Raw genomic sequence first — 22,721 nt, 5'->3', positions numbered from 1 at the left:
AGTGCTGTGAAGTGTGTAAACCTGGTGATTCACAGACCTGTACCCCTGGGGATAAAAATATATGTTTATAAAAAATAAAAAATTATATTAAAAAAAATAAAACATTAAAAAAAAAAATTTGCCATGCTTAACATTTCAGATTCACACAGACTTACCTTTCAACCTTACATACCAAACAAAAACATTTATTTTTATTTTTTATTATGTTAGGTTAAGTGCATTCTTAGTGCATACAGTGCATTCTTAGTTTTGGATGTAGTGTGCCATGATTCATTGTTTGCGTGTAACACCCAAATTATTTTTAAAATAATTCCCTTCCAGTTTTCTAATCATTTACTATGTTATACTACAGACTCTCACAATAAGAAAAGCCTTTAGTTCTATATACGAAAGAACTGAGATTTTCACCTAACTATGAGCTACTTATGATTGTAGAGAAGCTAAGATCAGAGCCAGGCTATGCCTATAAGTGATCTCCCTGTACTTGCTCATTCTTATTACCCCTGAACTATGCCTAATAGAGAGGTCAAAACTGGCAGTTTGTGAACCGGCCTCCATCGAATCATGGCTAAACTGAGAAGCTGACATTCACCTTTGCTACATCAGTAACTCAGAAACAGCCGCAGCAGTAACAGGGGTCTGATTGAAGGATGTCCATAAATGCTGACTTGTTTAAAACGGTCTTTTAAGACTTAGCAGTAGCTTTATTTAAAAAAATAGAAAAAAAAAAACTTTAAAATATTCTATCCATGTTTTTTCTTAACAATGAGATAATTTTAAAACTAATTTCCATCTCACTACTGAAAGAAATTTAAATGACAAAAAAGCACATCAAATATATTTTATCTCACACAACAGGTAGAATATTTTATTTCACTTTGTCCATGATGACAACATAATAAATAGGATCATCTCTAAGACATGGTACACATTAACACTAGCTTTTACTTAATAAAAAAAGCTATTGAACTTAAATATGCATACAAATTCAAAAGCTTAAAATAAAACCCTAAACATTTAATAATTTACATATATATTCAACTTTGTGAATTTTTATACAAAGTTGTACTTTTCAGTATATTTCCATCCACACTTTTCTGCATCAAAAACCAGTTTTATTTTGATGCTTTAATAATGGTTGTCCGATTATAACTGCTAATACTTTCCAAAAACATACTATTCCCTGATAAATAGCCCTAAAGTCCATTTATACTCAGAAGAACAAAGTCATAAAACATTAGGTATATTTAAGATGTTTCCTCTTTTCATTTTTAAGGGACAAATTTAAAGTATGCACACATTAGTGATAAATGTGTTTATAGCATTAAATTCTGGAAATCACAACTTTTAAAGGGGACAGAGACAAACAGGACTGTTTTCAGAGCAAAGTGACCAAAGTGACAAGGCTTCAACAACAGAAGAGGATAAAGAGACAGGGAAAATGTAAATTGGAAAAAGGAGTTTAGAAAACTGAAGGGCTATAAATGGAGATGAGAGATGAGACCTGCTCTGTGTTGGACCATATGGATGAATGAGAAGTGGTGTTATGGGGAGACAGATTTCATCTCAATTATAAAGAACAATTAGTTATCTGAAGATAGAAAATGCTATCTCAGGAGATGGCGCGATTTTGCCATTAAAGGCATTCGGGCATAAGCTAGATGAGGGGTTGGGCAAATTATGTCTACAGGCAGAACTCAGCCCACCAGCTGTTTTTGTAATAAAGGTTTATTGGAATAGAGCCACTCCCATTTGTTTCCTTATTGGCTCTATCTGCTCTAATACTATAGCAGCAGGTTTGCATACATGCAACAGAGATGGTATAGCCCACAAATCCTGAAATATTTGGCCCTTTAAAGAAAATGTTTGCTGACCCCTGTGAGGAAGGTATTAGAAATTTAAGTATTGTATGGATATCTTGGTAAGATAACCAACAATGGTTACACTGGTCTTTAAGAAAGTGCTTGGCATATCAACTATGTCAAGGATTGGGCTGTATGGGTTTCTTCACTTAGTATAAACGAAGCCAGCCAACTTGGTGAATGGAGGCCAAAATTCATACTGCACTCTGTAAAGCTGTGTGCCATGATATAGGGCTATGTCTGCCAAAAGGAGGACACAAATTTTCTAATTTGCATGAAGGCACCCAGTGGGCCAGCACAACCTGCACATACAATAATCATATTAACAAAAATAACCTCTCTTCCTATCCAGATGATCTAAGATGCCATAACAAGATATCCTATCACTGACTCACTGCCTCTCCCAATTCAATGTTTCTTTATTTACATCCCATGGAAATAATAGATGTCCCCTGAAAGGGTTTTCATGTTTTGAGAAATGCTACAAACTCTACCCTCTCTTTTAGAAAGATACATTGCAGATTAGCATATTAAAAACTCGAAGGGGAAAAAAAACTTATAACATTAGTAGTAGAAGTAATGTTAGTTATAAGCAAACTAAAGAGCCCTATTTTCCAGAGTTAATTACAGAAACTTTCTTATTAACTTACTGTTAATACCTCAGATAATAATGTTCTAGGGAATGATGATCTACTCAAAGTCATATTTAGCATTTCCAGATGAGAAGTTCACTGAGGACAATAAATACATTCCCTACAGATTTTGAGCACAGTGTGCTAAATGTGATAATTTCCTAAAAAACAACTGAATTGATTTAATGCTATACCTAATCAATATAGTGGATATATTGCTAATTTCATTAAATAAAGCAGGCCTTAATTACCTATGCAACAGGAATATAAAGTTATTATCTTCTTTCTACTGACTCCATCAGCAATTAAATAGTACAATAGCAAAATAATCTTGACAAGTATATTTCAAGTATACTTGACAAGTATATTTCAACTTTGTGGTATATATTTAAGCATATAAAACCATTCAAGACACATTATTATATTTTAGGGTTAGAGATGTGACAAATTTCCTTACAGATTGACAGAACATCATCAGAATATAGGTTTAATAAATTCAAAGTCAGTAAAAGCAAATTACCTGAAGAAGGTGACAAAAAACTGCACAAGATCCATGATTGTATTGTGTTGTGAGAATGCAATCTGAAAAATCAAAATAAAAGAAAGTTTGAAACTCAATATATGTTCTTTCCCAATATCTGTGGTCATGTTTCATGGCATTTGTAAAATAAGATTCGGAAATCATGAAAAGATTTGGATCACTATATTATAAATCATGTTTGCTGAAATCAAAGCTTCATCTAGAACACCTAGTAAAGTTAACAACCAACAATGATGACTTTTAAATATGCTATTACAGGGCGCCTGGGTGGCTCAGTGGGTTAAGCCTCTGCCTTCGGCTCAGGTCATGATCTCAGGGTGCTGGGATCGAGTCCCACATCGGGCTCTCTGCTCAGCAGGGAGCCTGCTTCCTCCTCTCTCTCTGCCTGCCTCTCTGCCTGCTTGTGATCTCTCTCTGTCAAATAAATAAATAAAATCTTTAAAAAAAAAATAAATAAATAAATATGCTATTACATAAATGATTTTAAAAAACTATTACAGCTGGAGGAGTCAAGATGGCAGAGAACTAGCAGACTGAGCGGACATCAGGTAGCAGGAGATCAGCTAGATAGCTTATCAAATCATTCCAAACACCTATAAACCCAACAGGAGATCGAAGAGAAGAGCAACAATTCTAGAAACAGAAAATCAACCACTTTCTGAAAGGTAGGACCAGCGAAGTGAATCCAAAGCAATGGGAAGATAGACCGCGGGGAGGAAGGGCCAGCTCCCAGAAAGCAGCCGAGCAACTGAGCACAAAATCAGGACTTTTAAAAAAGTCTGCTCCATGGAGGGACATCGCTCCAGAGGCTAAACCGGGGTGAAGCTCACACGAGGTCAGTGTGGCCCAGGTCCCGCAACTCACAGAAGGATCAGGTGTGTCTGAGTGTCACAGACTCACAGGTATTAGAGCAGGGAAGCTGGCTACAGAGACAGAGCCAAGGAGTGAGCTATCAACTCGGGGTTACCTTGCACCAAAATCCCTGGCACAGCTAACTGCTCTGTGAGTGGGAACCCCACAAGATCCAGGGAGACACACCCTGGAAGAGCTCAGGGATCTGTGGAGTTCGGAAACTCCAGGGAGAGCTGCGTGTCAGAGACAGAGACGCTTGGTCACAGGCTGGGTGAGCTCGGAGCGCGGCGGGAGGCCAGGGAGATGGGAGTGATTGAACGCTTTTCCCTGAGGGCGAACTGAGGAGTGAGACCCTGAACTCTCGGTTCCTCCAGGCCGGAGATTGGGAAGCCGCCATTTTCATTCCCCTCTTCTGAAACTCTACGGAAAGCATTGAGGGAACAAAAGCTCCCTAAAGCGAACCTGATCCGATTACTTAGCCCAGCCCCTGGTAAGCTCGGTGCAATTCCGCCTCAGGCGAAGACACTTGACAATCACGGCAACGGGCCGCTCCCCCAGAAGATCAACAAGAAATCCAGCCAAGACCAACTTCACTTACCAAGGCAAACAGGGGAATTCAAGAAGAGGAGAAAGCAAACCATGCAATTCATGGCTTTATCCCCATGATTATTTAGTCTTGCAGTTAATAAATTTATTTTATTTTATTTTTTTCCTCTAATAAATTTTTTTAAACTTTTACCTTTCTTTTAACATTTTTTAACTAGTTTATCTTAACAATACCTTTAAAAAATGACAATCTTTTTTGAGACTTCATTATTATATTTAATTTTTCTTTATTTGTTTTCTTTTAAAAAATTTTTTTCTGACCTTCTTTTTATCCGATTTCTCCCCCACCGACGATTTGGGGTCTCTTCTTAGTTAAAGCATATTTAGTTTAGTTAAAGCACATCTTCCTGGGGTCTTTGCCACCCTTGTAGTATTTTATTTGCTCCTTCATATATATCTGGAAAAATGACAAGGCAGAAAACACACCACAAAAAAAAAGAACAAGAGGCACTACCAAGGGCTAGGGACCTAATCAATACGGACATTAGTAATATGTCAGATTTAGAGTTCAGAATGACAATTCTCAAGGTTCTAGCCGGGCTTGAAAAAGGCACAGAAGATATTAGAGAACTGCTCTCTGGAGAAAGAAAAGCCCTTCCTGGAGAAATAAAAGAACTAAAATCTAGCCAAGTTGAAATAAAAAAGCTACTAATGAGGTAGAATAAAATATGGAGGCTCTTACTGCTAGGATAAATAGGGCAGAAGAAAGAATTAGTGATATAGAAGACCAATTTACAGAGAATAAAGAAGCTGAGCAAAAGAGAGACAAACAAATACTGGATCATGAGGGTAGAATTCGAGAGATAAGTGATACCGTAAGACTAAAGAAACAACATTAGAATAATTGGGATTCAGAAGAAGAAAGAGAGAGGGGAGCAGAAGCTATATTGGAGGGAATTATTGTAGATAATATCCTTAATATGGCAAAGGGAACAAATATCCAGGAGGTGCAAAGAACCCCCCTCAAAATCAATAAGAATAGGTCCACAGCCCATCACCTAATAGTAAAATTTACAAGTCTTAGCAACAGAGAGAAAATCCTGAAAGCAGTCCGGGAAAAGAAGTCTGTAACATACAACAGATAAAATATTACATGGGCAGCAGACTTATCCACAGAGACCTGGCAGGCCAGAAAGAACTGGCATGATACATTCAAAGCACTAAATGAGAAAAACATGCAGCCAAGAATACTATATCCAGCTAAGCTATCACTGAAAATAGAAGGAGAGATAAAAATCTTCCAAGACAAAAAAACCTGAAAGAATTAGCAAACACCAAACCAGCTCTATGGGAAATATTGAAAAGGGCCCTCTAAGCAAAGAGGGACCCTGAAAGTAGTAGACCAGAAAGGAACAGAGACAATATACAGTAACAGTAACCTTACAGGAAATACAATGACAATAAATTCATATCTCTCAATAGATACCCTGAATGTAAATGGGCTAAATGCTCCAATCAAAAGACACAGGTTATCAGAATGGATAAAAAAACAAAAGCCATCAATATGCTGCCTACAAGAAACTCATTTTAGAACAGAAGACACCTCCAGATTTAAAGTAAGGGGGTGGAATACAATTTACCATGCTAACAGACATCAGAAGAAAGCTGGGGTGGCAATCCTTCTATCAGATCAATAAGATTTTTAGCCAAAGACTATAATGAGAGATGAAGAAGGAAACTACATCATCATACTAAAAGGGTCTGTCCAACAAGAAGATCTAACAATTTTAAATATCTATACCCCTAACATGGGAGAAGCCAACTTTATAAACCAATTAATAACAAAATCAAAAAAACACATTGACAATAATACAATAATAGTAGGCAACTTTAACACTCCCCTCACTGGAATGGATAGATCATCCAAGCAAAAGATCAACAAGGAAATAAAGTCCTTAAATGACAGACTGGACCAGATGGACATCACAGATATATTCAGAACATTCCATACCAAAGCAACAGAATACACATTTTTCTCTAGTGCACATGGAACACTATCCAGAATAGATCACATCCTGGGTTATAAATCAGGTCTCAACCGGCATCAAAAGATAGAGATCATTCCCTGCATATTTTCAGACCACAGTGCTCTGAAACTAGAACTCAAGCACAAGAGGAAAGTTGGAAAGAATCCAAATACATGGAGACTAAACAGCATCCTTCTTTTTTTTTTTTTAAAGATTTTATTTATTTATTTGACAGAGAGAAATCACAAGTAGATGGAGAGGCAGGCAGAGAGAGAGAGAGGGAAGAGGGCTCTCTGAGCCCGATGTGGGACTCGATCCCAGGACCCTGAGATCATGACCTGAGCCGAAGGCAGCAGCTTAACCCACTGAGCCACCCAGGTGCCCCTAAACAGCATCCTTCTAAAGATGAATGGGTCAACCAGAAAATTAAAGAGAAATTGAAAAAAATTCATAGAAACAAATGATAATGAAAACTCAATGGCTCAAAGTCTGTGGGACACAACAAAGGCAGTCCTGAGAGGAAAATATATAGTGGTATAAGCTGTTCTCAAGAAACAACACCTGGGGCGCCTGGGTGGCTCAGTGGGTTAAAGCCTCTGCCTCCGGCTCAGGTCACGATCTCAGGGTCCTGGGATCGAGCCCTGCATTGGGCTCTCTGCTCAGCGGGGAGCTTACTTCCCCCTCTCTCTGCCTGCCTGTCTACTTGTGATTTCTGGATGAATCACAAGTTGGATGAATAAAATCTTAAAAAAAAAAAAGAAAGAAAAAGAAAAAGAAACAACACCTAGCCCTACACTTTCTCAAATACCTGTATTTCTTAAATACAACACCTAACCCTACACTTAAAGGAGCTGGAGAAAGAACAACAAAGAAAGCCTAAACCCAGCAGAGAAGAGAAATCATAAAGATCAGAGCAGAAATCAATGAAATAGGAACTCCCCCCCCCCAAAAAAAAGAACAAATCAACGAAACTAGGAGCTGGTTCTTTGAAAGAATTAATGAGATTGATAAACCCCTTGCCAGAATTATCAAAAATAAAAGAGAAAGCATCCAAATAAATAAAATCATGAAAGAGGAGAGATCACAACCAACACCAAAGAAATATAAACAATTATAAGAACATACTATGAGCAACTCTACGCCAACAAATTTGACAATCTGGAAGAAATGGATGAATTCCTAGAGATATATAAACTGCCACAACTGAACCAGGAAGAAATAGAAAACCTGAACAGACCCATAACCAGTAAGGAGATTGAAACAGTCATCAAAAATCTCCAAACAAACAAAATCCCAAAGCTAGACGGCTTCCCAGGGGAATTCTACCACACATTTAAAGAAGAATTAATTCTTATTCTCCTGAAACTGTTCAAAAAAGAAATGGAAGGAAAACTTCCAAACTCATTTTATGAAGTCAGCATCACCTTGATCCCAAAACCAGACAAGGATCCCATTAAAAAAGAGAATTACAGTCCAGTATCCTTGATGAACACAGATGCAAAAATTCTCACCAAAACACTAGCCAGTAGGATCCAACAGTACATTAAAAGGATTATTCACCATGACCAAGTGGAATTTATTCCAGGGCTGCAAGGTTGGTTCAACATCTGCAAATCAATCAATGTGATACAATACATTAATCAAAGAAAGAACAGGAACCATATGATACTCTCAATAGATGCTGAAAAGGTATTTGACAAAGTACAGCATCCCTTCCTGATCAAAACTCTTCAAAGTGTAGGGATAGAGGGCACATACCTCAACATCATTAAACCATCTATGAAAAACCCACTGCAAATATCATTCTCAATGGAGAAAAACTGAAAGCTTTTCCACTAAGGTCAGGAACATGGCAGGGATGTCTATTATCACCACTGCTATTCAACACAGTACTGGAAGTCCTAGCCTCAGCAATCAGACAACAAAAAGAAATTAAAGGCATCCAAATCAGCAAAGAAGACATCAAATTATCACTCTTTGCTGATGATATGATACTCTATGTGGAAAACCCAAAAGACTCCATTCCAAAACTGCTAGAACTTGTACAGGAATTCAGTAAAGTGTCAGGATATAAAATCAATGCACAGAAATCAGTTGCATTTCTTTACACCACCTTCAGGACAGAAGAAAGAGAACTCAAAACCATAAGATACCTAGGAATAAATATAACCAAAAAGGCAAAAAATCTATACTCAGAAACCTATAAAGTACTCATGAAAGAAATTGAGGAAGACACAAAGAAATGGAAAAATGTTCCATGCTCCTGGATCGGAAGAACAAATATTGTGAAAACGTCTTTGTTACCTAAAGCAATCTTCACATTTAATGTAATCCCTATCAAAATCCCATCCTTTTTTTTCCCAAAGAAATTGAATAAATAATCCTAAAATTTATATGGAACCAGAAAAGACCTCAAATAGTCAAAAGAATGTTGAAAAAGAAAGCCAAAGTTGGTGGCATCAGAATTCTGGACTTCAAGCTCTATTACAAAGCTGTCATCATCAAGACAGTATGGAATTGGTAAAAAAACAGATACAGAGATCAATGGAACAGAATAGAGAGCCCAAAAATACACCCTCAACTCTATGGTCAACTAATCTTTGACAAAGCAGGAAAGAATGTCGAATGGAAGAAAGACAGCCTCTTCAACAAATGGTGTTGGGAAAATTGGACAGCCACATGCAGAAAAATGAAACTGGACCATTTCCTTACACCACACACGAAAATAGACTCAAAATGGATGAAGGACCTCAATGTGAGACAGAAATCCATCCAAATTTTTGAGGAAAAAACAGGCAGCAACCTCTTTGACCTCAGCCACAGCAACTTCTTCCTAGGAACATTGCCAAAGGCAAGGGAAGCAAGGGCAAAAATGAACTTTTGGGATTTTATCAAGATCAAAAGCTTTTGCACAGCAAAAGAAACAGTTAACAAATCCAAAAGACAATTGACAGAATGGGAGAAGATCTTTACAAACAACATATCAGAAAAAGGGCTAGTATCCAAAATCTATAAAGAGCGTAGCAAAATCAACACCCAAAGAACAAATAATGCAATCAAGAAATGGGCAAAGGACATGAACAGACATTTCTGCAAGGAAGACATCCAGATGGCCAACAGACACATGAAAAAATGCTCCACATCACTCGGCATCAGAGAAATACACATCAAAACCACAATGAGATACCACCTCATGCCAGTCAGAATGGCTAAAATTAACAAGTCAGGAAATGAGAGATGCTGGCGAGGATGCAGAGAAAGGGGAAACCTACACTGCTGGTGGAAATGCAAGCTGGTATAGCCACTCTGGAAAACAGTATGCAGGTTCCTCAAAAAGTTGAAAATAGAGCTACCCTATGACCCAGCAATTGCATTACTGGGTATTTACTCTAAAGATACAAACGTAGTGATCCGAAGGGGCACGTGCACCCGAATGTTTATAGCAGCATTTTCCACAATAGCCAAACTATGGAAAGAACCTAGATGTCCATCAACAGATGAATGGATAAAGAAGATATGGTATATATATACAATGGAATACTATGCAGCCATCAAAAGAAATGAAATCTTGCCATCTGTGACAGTTTGGATGGAACTAATAGAGGGTACTATGCTTAGCAAAATACGTCAATCAGAGAAAGACAACTGTCATATGACCTCCCTGATATGAGAAAGTGCAGATGTAATGTGGGGGGTTTGGGGGGGGTAGGAAAAGAATAAATGAAACAGGATGGGATCGGGAGGGAGACAAAACATGAGAGACTCTTAATTTCACAAAACAAACTGATGGTTGCTGGGGGAGCGGGTCAGGAGAGGGTGGTGGGGTTATGGACATTCGGGGAGGGAATGTGCTCTGGTGAGTGCTGTGAAGTGTGTAAACCTGGCAATTCTCAGACCTGTACCCCTGAGGCTAATAATATATTATATGTTTATGAAAAAAATTTTTAAAAACTATTACAAAATTACTTCAATGATGTATGTTAAGTTTCACATGTAATCCTATAGCATATTAAATGTACCTAAAACATGTAAATGAATTTCTTCATTTAATAATGATCACACTGCCTATTAATACAACTGATAATTACTTAAAAGCCAAAAGATAATAATAAATTTCTACTCTATCAAGGAAACAGGATTTGTTCTTTCCCATATATTTTTGTCTAAAGAAGCTGTGTGCATGCTTATAATTATTTTTTATACTCTACTCAAAAACCAAAATATGTCATCTTGTTTTATAATTTCATGTTAATAAAAAAATGAATTTTCAGAGATGAAATTGGTCAATAAGCTAAAGCTGTTCTACATTTCTGCTAACGTAGAGATTATATTGTTACACAGTTCTTCAGGAAGTGCGACACAGTGTATTAGTCAATAATGCAGTATCTGAATAGAGAATTTCTGATTTTGAAATCACCTTTTCATTTAATAAGTGTAAATATTCTGGAAAACTATTTAGATTGTCTGTGTCTCCGTTCTCCCATAAGTGAAAAGTAGTAATGAAATACCTACTTCATAATGCTAGAGGAAAGATCAACTGAATTAACAAAAATCCTTGCCATAATACCTGGCATATAGTAGGTACAATATAATGAATATTATTATACTTTTATATCATGTATAGAGGAGTTGGTCAACATAAGTGAATTTTCCCAGACAGCTGAAATTTAACCATTAAAGTATTGAAATCTCTTTTCCCTTTAATAATTTTTTATGAAAATGATCAAAAAACATGGAATTGAATTTCCACTTCCAGGACAAATAGACTTTCAGGGATGAGAGATATCTCCTCCCTTAAACAACTAGAAAACAATACAAAGTATATGAAAACAAAAACTTTCAGACATTGGACACAAGGTAGAGGAAGACATAATCCATAAGTAAAGGAAAACGAAAGAGATGAGACTTACAGTGATCCCAGCTTTCAGTGCAAAGAAATAACACTAAAGAATTTAAATGGCATTTTAAATAAGAAATATCAGTATCTCTTATATAAAATAAAGAATTATAGTCAATTGAGAAGATGGTTTAATTTTTGGCATATACACGATGGCTTAAATATAGTGACATTCATTTCCAAAAAGCCTCTTAGCATTTGAAGAATTACAGAGCACTTATACAGAGAGTGAGGCAAGATAATTGCTGTAGGAGATTGGTTATAGGTGAAAATGTCTTAAAAGATTTAAGAAAAAAAATGTCTTTTTAAATCGAAAAAATACAAATGAATTTTCTCCACAGGTGACTATCCATGAGAGTATGTTAGAAACAGATCTTGCTTTTTCTGGGTCCACATAGCTAAGTACTTCGGAACAAAAATCATACTTCGAGACAAGTAAGTAAAACACTGATACATATGAAAACACTCACAATTTCCTACTTTTTCCCAAAGAATATCTGAATAAAGTAGTATTTAGAATTAAGTTCTACCAGCTATAACCATGAACTAAAGTACTAAAACATTTTAAAACTTCAGCTATCTTATCTAACTCTACCTATTAATATAATTAAAGAAAAAATGAAAGTTTTCATTAGTGATATGAATGATATTTTGACTCCAGCTTATATGTAGAGAATAATCTGGGATTCCACTCCCCTGGGGTGATGAGACACATAGACTTTCCAAATTAACACATTTTCTAATTTGTCACAGTGCCAGCTGCAGTTCTTCACAAATTAAGTTGCAATGTAATGCTTGAACAGGAAGTAAAGTACTGTTTGTAGACTTCAACCTACAGAGAATACTCTACCTTTCACACTAAGGAGCATGATGATGGGGTAAAAACTGATGGGGGAGATCTCTGTCAGAAACTGTATCTGAAATACAAACTGCCGTAAACATAGAAGCAAGTAATGCCCTAAAGTAACTAATCTCGTAGCACAAATGTACTCAAGATTAAAAGCAGACTGGGCATAAGCAATCTCTGTACTCAGCATATCATCTGGATGCTTGAGCCTCAAGTTGAAAAGCATTCCATTTTGTTTGTTCAAAAGGAAAGTCAGCACTACAAGTGTTGTGAAAATCTTTCAAAATATTTCTCCACTTGCGATTATCTGTAGGAAGTTCCACAGGAGACAGCCCTGGAAAATACTCTGTCAGAAAGTTCATTCTCAGCCACAGGCTTACTAATCAGATTGCACTGATTCTAAAAACGGAAGGCAGATGCAAGGATGACTTGGTACCACTGGTGAACACGGCCCAGCAGACACTACTTCACTAACTCAAGCAAATTCCCTCATATATGGTGCCAACTTATTCACCCATCAAATAATTTCACTTCAAGGCGACTCGGTGGCTCAGCGGGTTAAGCCTCTGCCTTCGGCTCAGGTCATGGTCTCAGGGTCCTGGGATCGAGCCCCCCATCAGGCTCTCTGCTTCCCCCTCTCTCTTCCTGCCTCTCTGCCTACTTGTGATCGCTCTCTGTCAAATAAATAAATAAAATCTTTAAAAAAAAAATTCACTTCGGGACGCCTGGGTGGCTCAGTTGGTTGGACGATTGCTTTCGGCTCAGGTCATGATCCTGGAGTGCAGGATTGAGTCCCGCATCGGGCTCCCAGCATCACGGGGAGTCTGCTTCTCCCTCTGACCTTCTCCTCGCTCATGCTCTCTCTCACTGCCTCTCTCTCAAATAAATAAATAAAATCTTAAAAAAAAATTTACTTCATATCTACTATATTCTGAATATCATATCAAGTTCTTAAATTTATCAGTGAAAAATAACATCAAAATTCCTAATTGTGGTGGTGGTGGTGGTGATGACAGCAGAAAAAAAAAAGGTCATAATAAAAATTATATAGTGTGTTAGAACTTGTAAGTGTTAATGGGAAAATAAATATTAAAGTATCTTATTTTTTGGCAACATTGTGTGTTAACTATAATTTTTAAAAGTATGATATTTTCTACATTAATATATGTAAAACAAGAAATCACTCTTCGGTGTCTAAAAGTATGTTGAAGTGCTGAGAAGAGACAGGAGGAAAGGTAGGGGTCGCAGAAAAATATGAAACATAACTTCATGTTTAAGGTATCTGGCTGTCCTCATTTTTTCTCAATTTAGATCAGAATCCAGCAGCTCCAGGCCCTTTCCAATGAAACTGGAGGCCAACAAGAAAAGGTGTAAGAATATACAGAGGAGAACCATTTTAAGTGAGACTGAGCACTGGTCTTCACGTGGCTGGCTGGCTCGTTCTTATCCAGATCTCACCATAAATTACACACTTCTCTAAAACGCTCTCTGAAGTAGGTGCTGTCTCCCTTATTCTGTATTCTTCTATGAACTTATTTCTTTTATACTTTAGCCTGAAACTACCTTAATTTATTAGTTGATCATTAGTTAAAATGTCTTTCTTCACTAAAATGTAAGCTCCATGAGAATAGTAGCCTTGTTCATATTGTTCATAGCACTGTTCTAATACCTAGAACAGCATTTGGTACATAGTAAGCATTTACTAAAAGCTTGCCAAATAAATGAATATAGTGAATAACAAAAGTTAGCATGAGAGTATTCTTAGGACTCCATATATCCTTAAGTGCCATGAGAGGAAGTAGGTATAGATGTTATTCTGAAAAATATTTTTGAATTTTTTATGTATTTGAATTTCTTTCATAAATCAGTAATCATATAGACTATAACTATCTGCTTATTAAAGATCATAATGTATTATTTTTCCCTATAAAACTGATGTTTTTATACAGCTCAAAAGATAGAAAATACGTGCTTCTTTTATAAAAAATATTTTTACTCATTTTTAGTCATAGAAAACTTTTGTAAGGTCTATCATTTATAATTTTAGCTATATTTTGAAATCAGGGTATCAGAAATGATTTCTTAATATGTATTTTCACCTCACCTTCTTAATTTCAACAATAAACATTTTTAAACCTATTGGCTTCTAGAAATTTCTTTGAGTAGATGAATTGCATCAGACTGCAATCTTATCTAAAATAGATGGCATTACCTGAAATATTTTTTTTAAATATTTTGTTTATTTATTTGACAGAGATCACAAGTAGGCAGAGAGGCAGGCAGAGAGAGAGGAAGAAGCAGGGTCCCTATGGAGCAGAGAGCCCGATGTGGGGCTTGATCCCAGGACCCTGGGATCATGACCTGAGCTGAAGGTAGAGGCTTTAATCCACTGAGCCACCCAGGCACCCCTGAAATATTATTTTTTAAGCCAATGAGAAAACAAATAAGACTGCTTTAAAAAAGTGTTCATTTAGACAATTTTATTCAGAAAAGCGTGACTCAAATCAATACCAATAACAACACCGTAACTTTGTAGTGTCCCTGAGAGTATATCTCCTAAGGAAATAGAATATTTCTGACTCTAAAATCTGTTTGGATCCAATTGGAAAGATTTCTATTGGCCGATGCCATTGCTAGAACATGGCCTTTTACAGATAATCAATATGTTCCATTTCGGTTCTGTGGTCTTGCCCATGAAAAATATGAGAAGTTCACTCAAGGTGCATTAAAAGTTAGTTTTAAACTTTAGCCAGCATAAATGCACCACCAAAATTCCTTTTCCTATAATGATGTTATTCAAGTTATCCCTAATTATTCAAAGAAAATTAATCAAGATCAAGAGATCAATTATGGTAAAATTTCAAAATATCCTAATTCTCTCAAAGTTTTTAAAAAGCCCCAAAACAAGTGACATGCTAAAAAACTGAGTTAGCCAAGACTGTAGCAACAGTAATGTTGATAATATATTTTAACCATTTGATATTACATGCAAATTCATATGGAAAACATGTCTAAAATCTAAAACCTGAATTTAAGATATGCTACATTATTCATTAATTAATAATAATTAATAATCAAAATGATCAACATTTTGAGTTTATGATTTGATGAAGAAATCTCCATGAAATATCTCTGGATAGAGAAGTAAATTAATAGCATGATATTTACCCCAAAATGTCAGAATTTGTTAAGAGAGAAAAAAATGTTAATTTGGAGGACAAATTGGTGTGTTTGTGCAAAATGTCAGCCTGCCATAAATAAACTCCGCTATAATATGAGATAAACAAAAATGAAAATATAAAGGGATGTGCTGAAATAATCAAATTCATTGAACAAACTAAAAGTAAAGGAGAAGTTCTTCAAACCATTGTTTAGATCACAGTCTTTCAAAAAGATGACATAAAAGCATACTTACATAATGGAAGTTAGTCAATTATTGATATGTCAAAGACAAGCTATGTTTCAGCCAAGCAATTCAAGATCTTGTGGGTTTAAATATCCAATTTTTTAAAATAATAAAAGCAAACTGGAGCTTAAGTTAGCTATTACTGGATAAAATCAACCTTGATAATCTATTTCAGATAAGAATAAGACTCCTATAGATCATTAACATGAGGTTTATTAATGTAATAATCTGTATCATTCCTGATAAAAAATATTTCAAAATATAGAGTTAATGGAAAAGAAATGATTTTTAAAAGAATAAAGCCTATTTCTGGATATAAACATGTGAAATGAACATACCAGCCAATTCTGCATAAATATTACACAAATTTCTGATTATACATTCCTGAACATTGTTTAAAAAAATTAATGGGTTTCATTCTTTTTAGAGCAAATAATTGCCTCACCTTCCTCATAACTTTCCTCCTGGTTTAATGCAAAAACAGAAATGATTTCCCTGTCTTCATCTCAGAACACTCTGGTCACTCCTCACCCAGATGACAAAATGTTCCTTTTAAAACTGAAAAATAGGGCGCCTGGGTGGCTCAGTGGGTTAAGCCGCTGCCTTCGGCTCAGGTCATGATCTCAGTGTCCTGGGATCGAGTCCCACATCGGGCTCTCTGCTCAGCAGGGAGCCTGCTTCCCTCTCTCTCTCTCTCTGCCTGCCTCTCCATCTACTTGTGATTTCTCTCGTCAAATAAATAAATAAAATCTTAAAAAAAAAAAATAAAAAAAATAAATAAATAAAAATAAAACTGAAAAATATTTCTGTAATTCCCCTTTCCACAATTCTACACTCTCCTGAAAAATATCATCACTATTAACCAAAGTTCAAAATGTATTCAGATATCCTATTTTTATTCCTGGATTCCATCCAGGATAGCAAATAACATCTAGCCATTATGTCTCTTTAGGTCCTCTTGGCTATGACAATTTCTCAGACTTTGTTTTATATTATTTTCACAGTTTTGAGGAGTAGTAGTAAGGTATTTGGTAGAATGTATGTCAAGCAGCATTCATGAAGTGTTTTTCTTATGATTAGGCTGAGGTTACGGAGTTTTTAAAGGAAGACCAAAGAAATTAAAGTGCAATTTTTATCACTTCATACTAAATGTACAGACTATCAATGTGACTTATTTCTGCTGCTGTTAACATTGTTGACCCCGCTGAGACAGTGTTTGTCAAGGGTTTGGTTTCTCCTGTAAAATTACTCTTTTTAATACTTTTCCATATTGCACTCTTCAGAAGGTGTTCTCATGCACATTTAAGAAGTGGGAAATTAACAGGCTACCTTCTTTGACACATGTTATTTACATATATTTGGAAACATGTGAAATTTGCCCATTTATTTATTTATTTATAACAGTATGGTATCATGTATGCCTATTTTATACCTTACAGTATGATCCAATATTACCTTCATTGTTGCTGAAACTGTTCCAGCTTTGGCCATTGGGAGTTCTTTCATTTGATTCTTATATCCTTTTGAAATATTCCCATAATTGTATTTTGTTATTTGTTTTAACACTGCCTTATTTTCTGGCACAATAAAATACTCCAAGATCATTTTGAGTATTTGCTACCCTAGTCCTTGAATCAACCATTTCTTCCAAGTAGTTTCTTTACAGGAGAATGGTATTAGAAACCAAATCCTAGGCAGTAGGCTTGCTTGCTGATACTATCTTCTAATTGATCAAAATATACCCTAAATTATATATATATATAATATATAGATTTAGGGTGTATATATATATATATACACCCTAAATCTAGCTCAAGCATGGTCACATTTTTTTCTTCTTTTCCCAACCAACTTAACTTCTAAATTCCTTTAGAATCTTTTTAAATTTTCATCTTTACAATCATAATCCATCCCTTCATCGTGTTTACCCTTATTTGTGTGTGTGTGTGTGTGTATAAAACTTTTTCTTTCCTTAAAATTTTGAGAGGCAGTTTCATCTAAGAGACCAGAATACACCAAAAATCAAGTGGGTGTCTCTGTTCCATTCACCAGTGTATGTATGTATGTACACACACACACACACACACACACATATATATATATATTTCCCCCCCCCTTTTTTCTTCCCCCATTTTCGGGTCACTTCTTATTTTTATGCAGTCATTGACACCCTTTTAGTATTTTACTCTCTCATTCATATAACCTTATCTGAATAAAATGACAAGGCAGTAAAACTCACCACAATAAAAAGAACAAGAGGCAGTACCAAGAGCTAGGGAACTAATCAATATGGACATTAGTAATATGTCAGAACTAGAGTTCAGACAAACAATTACCAAGGTTCTAGCTGAGCTAAATAAAGGCATGAAAGACATTAGAGAAACCCTTTCTGGATAACTAAAATCCATTTCTGGAGAAATAAAAGAACTAAGATCAAACCAAGTTGAAATTTAAGAAAAAGCTATTAAGGAGGTGCAATCAAATATGGAGGCTCTTACTGCTAGGATAAATGAGGCAAAAGAGAGAATTAGTGATATAGAAGACCAAATGATGGAGAATAAAGAAGCTGAGCAAAAGAGAGAGGAACAACTACTGGAACACGAGGGGAGAATTTGAGAGATAAGTGATACCATAAGATGAAACAATATTAGCATAATTGGGATCCCAAAAGAAGAAGAAAGGGTTGGGGGAGAAGGTATATTGGAGAAAACTGTAACAGAGAATTTCCCTATTATGGCAAAGGGAAGAAGCATCAAAATCCAGGAAACAGAGAGAACTCCCTCAAAATCAACACAAATAGCTACATACCCTGTCATCAAATAATAATACTTACAAGACTTAGTGACAAAGAGAACATCCCGAAAGCAGCTTAGAAAAAAGGCTTTTAACATTCATATATGAATGCAAACTAAACACATGACAAGATGGTTAACACCATTAGTTTTTAGGAAAAATAAAATTAAATCAACAAATTACCATTCACATATCTTAGAATAGCTAAAACTAAAACAACAAGAACATTGACAATAGCAAGTACCATTGAAGATGGGAGCAAGTAGAATGCTAATATATTACTAATAGAAATGCAAAATTGTTCAAACATTTCAGTAAATAATTACTTACAAAAGTAAACATGCAATTACTACATGACCTCGTTGTCCTACACGTAGATACCAGGAGAACATACACCCACAAAAAACCTATATGTGAACACTTAGAGTGGTTTATTTAAAAATTGCCCCAAACTGGACAGATCCCCATAATTCATCAACTAGTGAATGAATAAACAAATTATTATAGCTTCCTTCCATGGAATATATTCAATAATAAAAAAAGAAACAAATGTTCACAGAAATATCAACTTGGGTAATTTCAAATATATTATAAAGCAAATATACACTATATAATTCCATTATATAAAAATTATAGAAAGGCAAAGCTATAATAATAGAAAAGTGATCACCTTTCTACCAGTCTGGGTCAGTGAGAGATGATTAATAGCAATGGTATGTAGAGTAACTTTTTGGCTGATGAAATTTTTAATCTTGATTACAGTGGAGATTATATCATTATGTTTGACTGCCATAATTCATAAAATTGTGCACTTAAGATGAATGAATTTAATTGTGTATAGGGGTGCCTGGGTGGCTCAGTCACATATGTAGTCAACACTTGATTTCGACTCAGGTCATGGATCTCAGGGTTGTGAAACTAAGCTCTGGTCAACTTGATATATCTTCCTTCTTTAAACTCCAGAACATCCATACCTATCACAACCAATCTTATTTTGAAGCTATCATAAATTTTTCCATTTGTCTCTTTAAGAAAGTTTCTTAAGTATGATTATATATTCCTCACATTTATAATTTCTGATTATATAATTGATATATTAGTTAAATAATGAATAAAACTAACAATTTCCAATACCATTTCTTGAACTTATGCCAACCTAGGTTTAATGACAAAAGAACTGAAGCTTAAAAAACAGGAAAATGGGGGCACCTGGGTGGCTCAGTGGGTTAAGCCACTGCCTTCGGCTCAGGGTTCTGGGATGGAGTCCCGCATCGGGCTCTCTGCTCATCAGGGAGCCTGCTTCCTCCTCTCTCTCTCTCTGCCTGCCTCTATGCCTACTTGTGATCTCTCTCTGTCAAATAAATAAATAAAATCTTAAAAAAAAACAGGAAAATATATTTGAAAATTTGTATGATAAATTTCTCAAGCTTATAAAAATTTGGAAAAAAACACAAGTAAAAAACAACAACAGTAATAATAATAACAGGAGGAAGGGAAATAAAATAATATATCCTTTGGGATAATTTCAGAAAAAATTATACAAGGGCATGTATATCAGCACATTTGTAATGATAACACTTCTCAAACCAAACACACAAGATAAAACTTCCTCTTTTACTTTAATATCTGCATATCCAGTAGCTTTCCAACCTTATTTTGTGCTCAAATGACTCATCTTCTGTGTTCAAAAATGCTAAAACACTTGTGATAAAAATTTACAGACATCAGCATTAGGATTCTGTTCTTTTCTATTTTGTTCTGTTTAAGTTAACCGTTATTAGTAAGGGGATGTACCTAGTCTACTACAGAAATTAGAATTGCAAATTGAAGAATGATTCCTAGCATCATGCTCATAAAAAAAAAAAATCAAATCTAAATTATGACATCAGTTTGCAGACTGACTTAATAGTAAATTACAAAATCCCATTTACTCAGAAACAGGTAATTTAGATTCAATCTAATTTAATTTAATTTAAGTGGTGATGTATAAGAGTTGATGAGTAGCACTATTGTAGGAGAATACAAAGTACTTATGCTCAATGCACTCTTTTTGTTTTTCAAGTTATTAGCACTGCAGTTATAGTAGTAATTTTTTCCCTTTTTTTATTATCAAGATTCAATTGCATGACATTGTAAGTCATAAAGAATAAATGTTACCAAAATAAAATCTCACTTTAGGAACTGATGCCAATCAACTCAGTGGCACGATTACTAGCATTCCAAAAGAAAAAAAATTCATGTTTAATTAATAGATTATTGACATAGTTATCATACAACATTGCTACTATATATCTCACAGTCATAGAATTTTTAAGGATATTTGAATGCTAAAGTGGTTGATGATGTATAAAATACTCTATTGAAGACAATGAAAAAAATTTAACACTAGAAGGATTTACATTAAATTGATACAGCCTTCTTAAATATATAAATTGATCAAATAATATATTAAGGTGGCCAAATTAAAGTCTGAATAATTGTGTATAAACAGTCACATACTCAAAATTTCCTACTCTGATAAATGATCTGAAAGAGAAATAATCACTTCCTTGATTTCTAAAATGCTATTAGTAAGTATAAGATTTATGATGCTATAAGATTTAAACTTTTACAATACATATAACTCCGTAACAACTCATAAAGTAAAGGAAAAAAAAATGGAACAATACTTACAAAAAAGTAAAATAAAAATCCTTAACAAAGATGTTTCATTCCTCAAATACTTTAATAAACATTAAAAAAAAATCATTGAGCCAGTGGATTTTGGCAGAAACAATGCTTTCAGAATGAGAGGTCATAATTTGCCCTTTAATTCAGCAATTATCACAATCTTTACCCACATGCAGTCTTAACACCACAAGGACTGCTTGTTTGTCATATAATTCACTTCTAGTGGTTTGGCTTTTTTTTTCCTGTTTGTTTGTTTGTTTGTTTTGTTTTGACTATTGAGTTGTATGAGTTCTTGATATATTTTGGATATTAAACCCTTATCAGATACATGATTTGGAAATATGTTCTCCCAATCTGTAGGTTGCCCCTTTATCTTGTTGATGGTTTCTTTTGCAATACAGAAGTTTTTTCTTTGATCTTCAGGGGCCCTGGATGTCAACTGAGGCACTCAATTTTAAACAAATGTTTCAGATGCGAAAGTTGCTATGAGAGTAGTTAATGTTCTCACTTAACAACAACAAAAAAATGGTTAATTATCTGAAGTAAAGAATGTGTTAACTAACCTTATTTTGGTAAACATTTTTCAATATATAAATGTATCAAAACATTATACAGTACACCTTAAATTTACAGTTATATGTCAATTATATCTCAATAATGTTGAGGAGAAAGCTAAAAGCAAAACAGAATGACCCATTCTCTTTTTGTTTGCAAACAAGGTACAGTTAGTTACCTCCAGAATAATGTCGGTTGTTCTGTCTGCCATTGTTCCTAAAGTACTAATGGAATAGGATGACAGCCAGAAAAGAGGACATGAAATGGTTTGGTCAAAAATGAATGCCTCATGTGACAAGGTGAAATCTAAGTCTAACTTATCTCATTTTCCAATCATATGAGAACATTTTAAAATTAAATAATTTTCACTGTTTTTATCATTTAAATTTAACCCCCCAAAAGAAACTTTTCATAAATCAAACATGTATCAATTACTACATTCTAATAATTAAGCAGTATAAAAATTTCATTGTCTATTCAAAATCACAAAAGTAAAATCTCAGAGTGTAATTAGAAGATTATTTAATCTTATACCATTAGAGATAGTCAGAAAGCCACATATATCTTCTCTACAATATTAGACTATAATAAAGCCTTTACTCAGTTTTGGAAGTGGAATGCTCACTATTAAGCCTGGCAAAACATTCTTTTGGACATCTTTATTCATTAGAAATTTGGCCTTAAACCACAATATATTTCTCTATAACATCTAACTGACTGATTTTAGTTCTACTTCCTAGGGTTCCATAGAAATTATACTCCATGTAAAAGTTACAATTCATTAAATCTTCCTCAAATGATATAATTTCAATCTATAGTTAACCTTTTCTGGATGTATCATAGTTTGTTAATGTCCCTATTACTATGAGGCAACCAGAACTGGACGTCCTCTATATGCTTATAGTATGATAAAATCAAGCAGGCTTTTGTGAGCAGATCAGAGACTTTATTTTTGGACATGTTAGTTTTTGAAATTCCTATTATATATTCAAGTGGACAGATCAAGAAAGTAGCTGGATATGCACATCTAGTGTTTATCAAAAAAGGCCTGAGTTTAGGTATAAGTTTAGAAAAGTAGTCTTCTAGTGACCAG

At 34.8% G+C, this 22,721-nt stretch overlaps 1 protein-coding gene across 3 annotated transcripts in view; it reads right to left on the bottom strand.

Annotated features, from left to right (window-relative positions):
- The window catches only part of ATRNL1 (attractin like 1), an 806,361-nt gene that overhangs the window by 435,051 nt on the left and 348,589 nt on the right, over positions 1-22,721 (bottom strand). For all 3 annotated transcript variants that reach the window (XM_059398662.1, XM_059398665.1, XM_059398663.1), the window contains exon 25: positions 3,015-3,076. In XM_059398662.1, the coding sequence (XP_059254645.1) occupies positions 3,015-3,076 (62 nt within the window). The remainder of the gene's footprint in view (positions 1-3,014; positions 3,077-22,721) is intronic.

The sequence above is a fragment of the Mustela nigripes genome, chromosome 4 (genome assembly GCF_022355385.1).
Source record: "Mustela nigripes isolate SB6536 chromosome 4, MUSNIG.SB6536, whole genome shotgun sequence".
Classification (NCBI taxonomy): domain Eukaryota; kingdom Metazoa; phylum Chordata; class Mammalia; order Carnivora; family Mustelidae; genus Mustela; species Mustela nigripes.
Note: the sequence above shows the minus strand (reverse complement) of the source record. Positions and strands in the feature narration are given on the sequence as shown.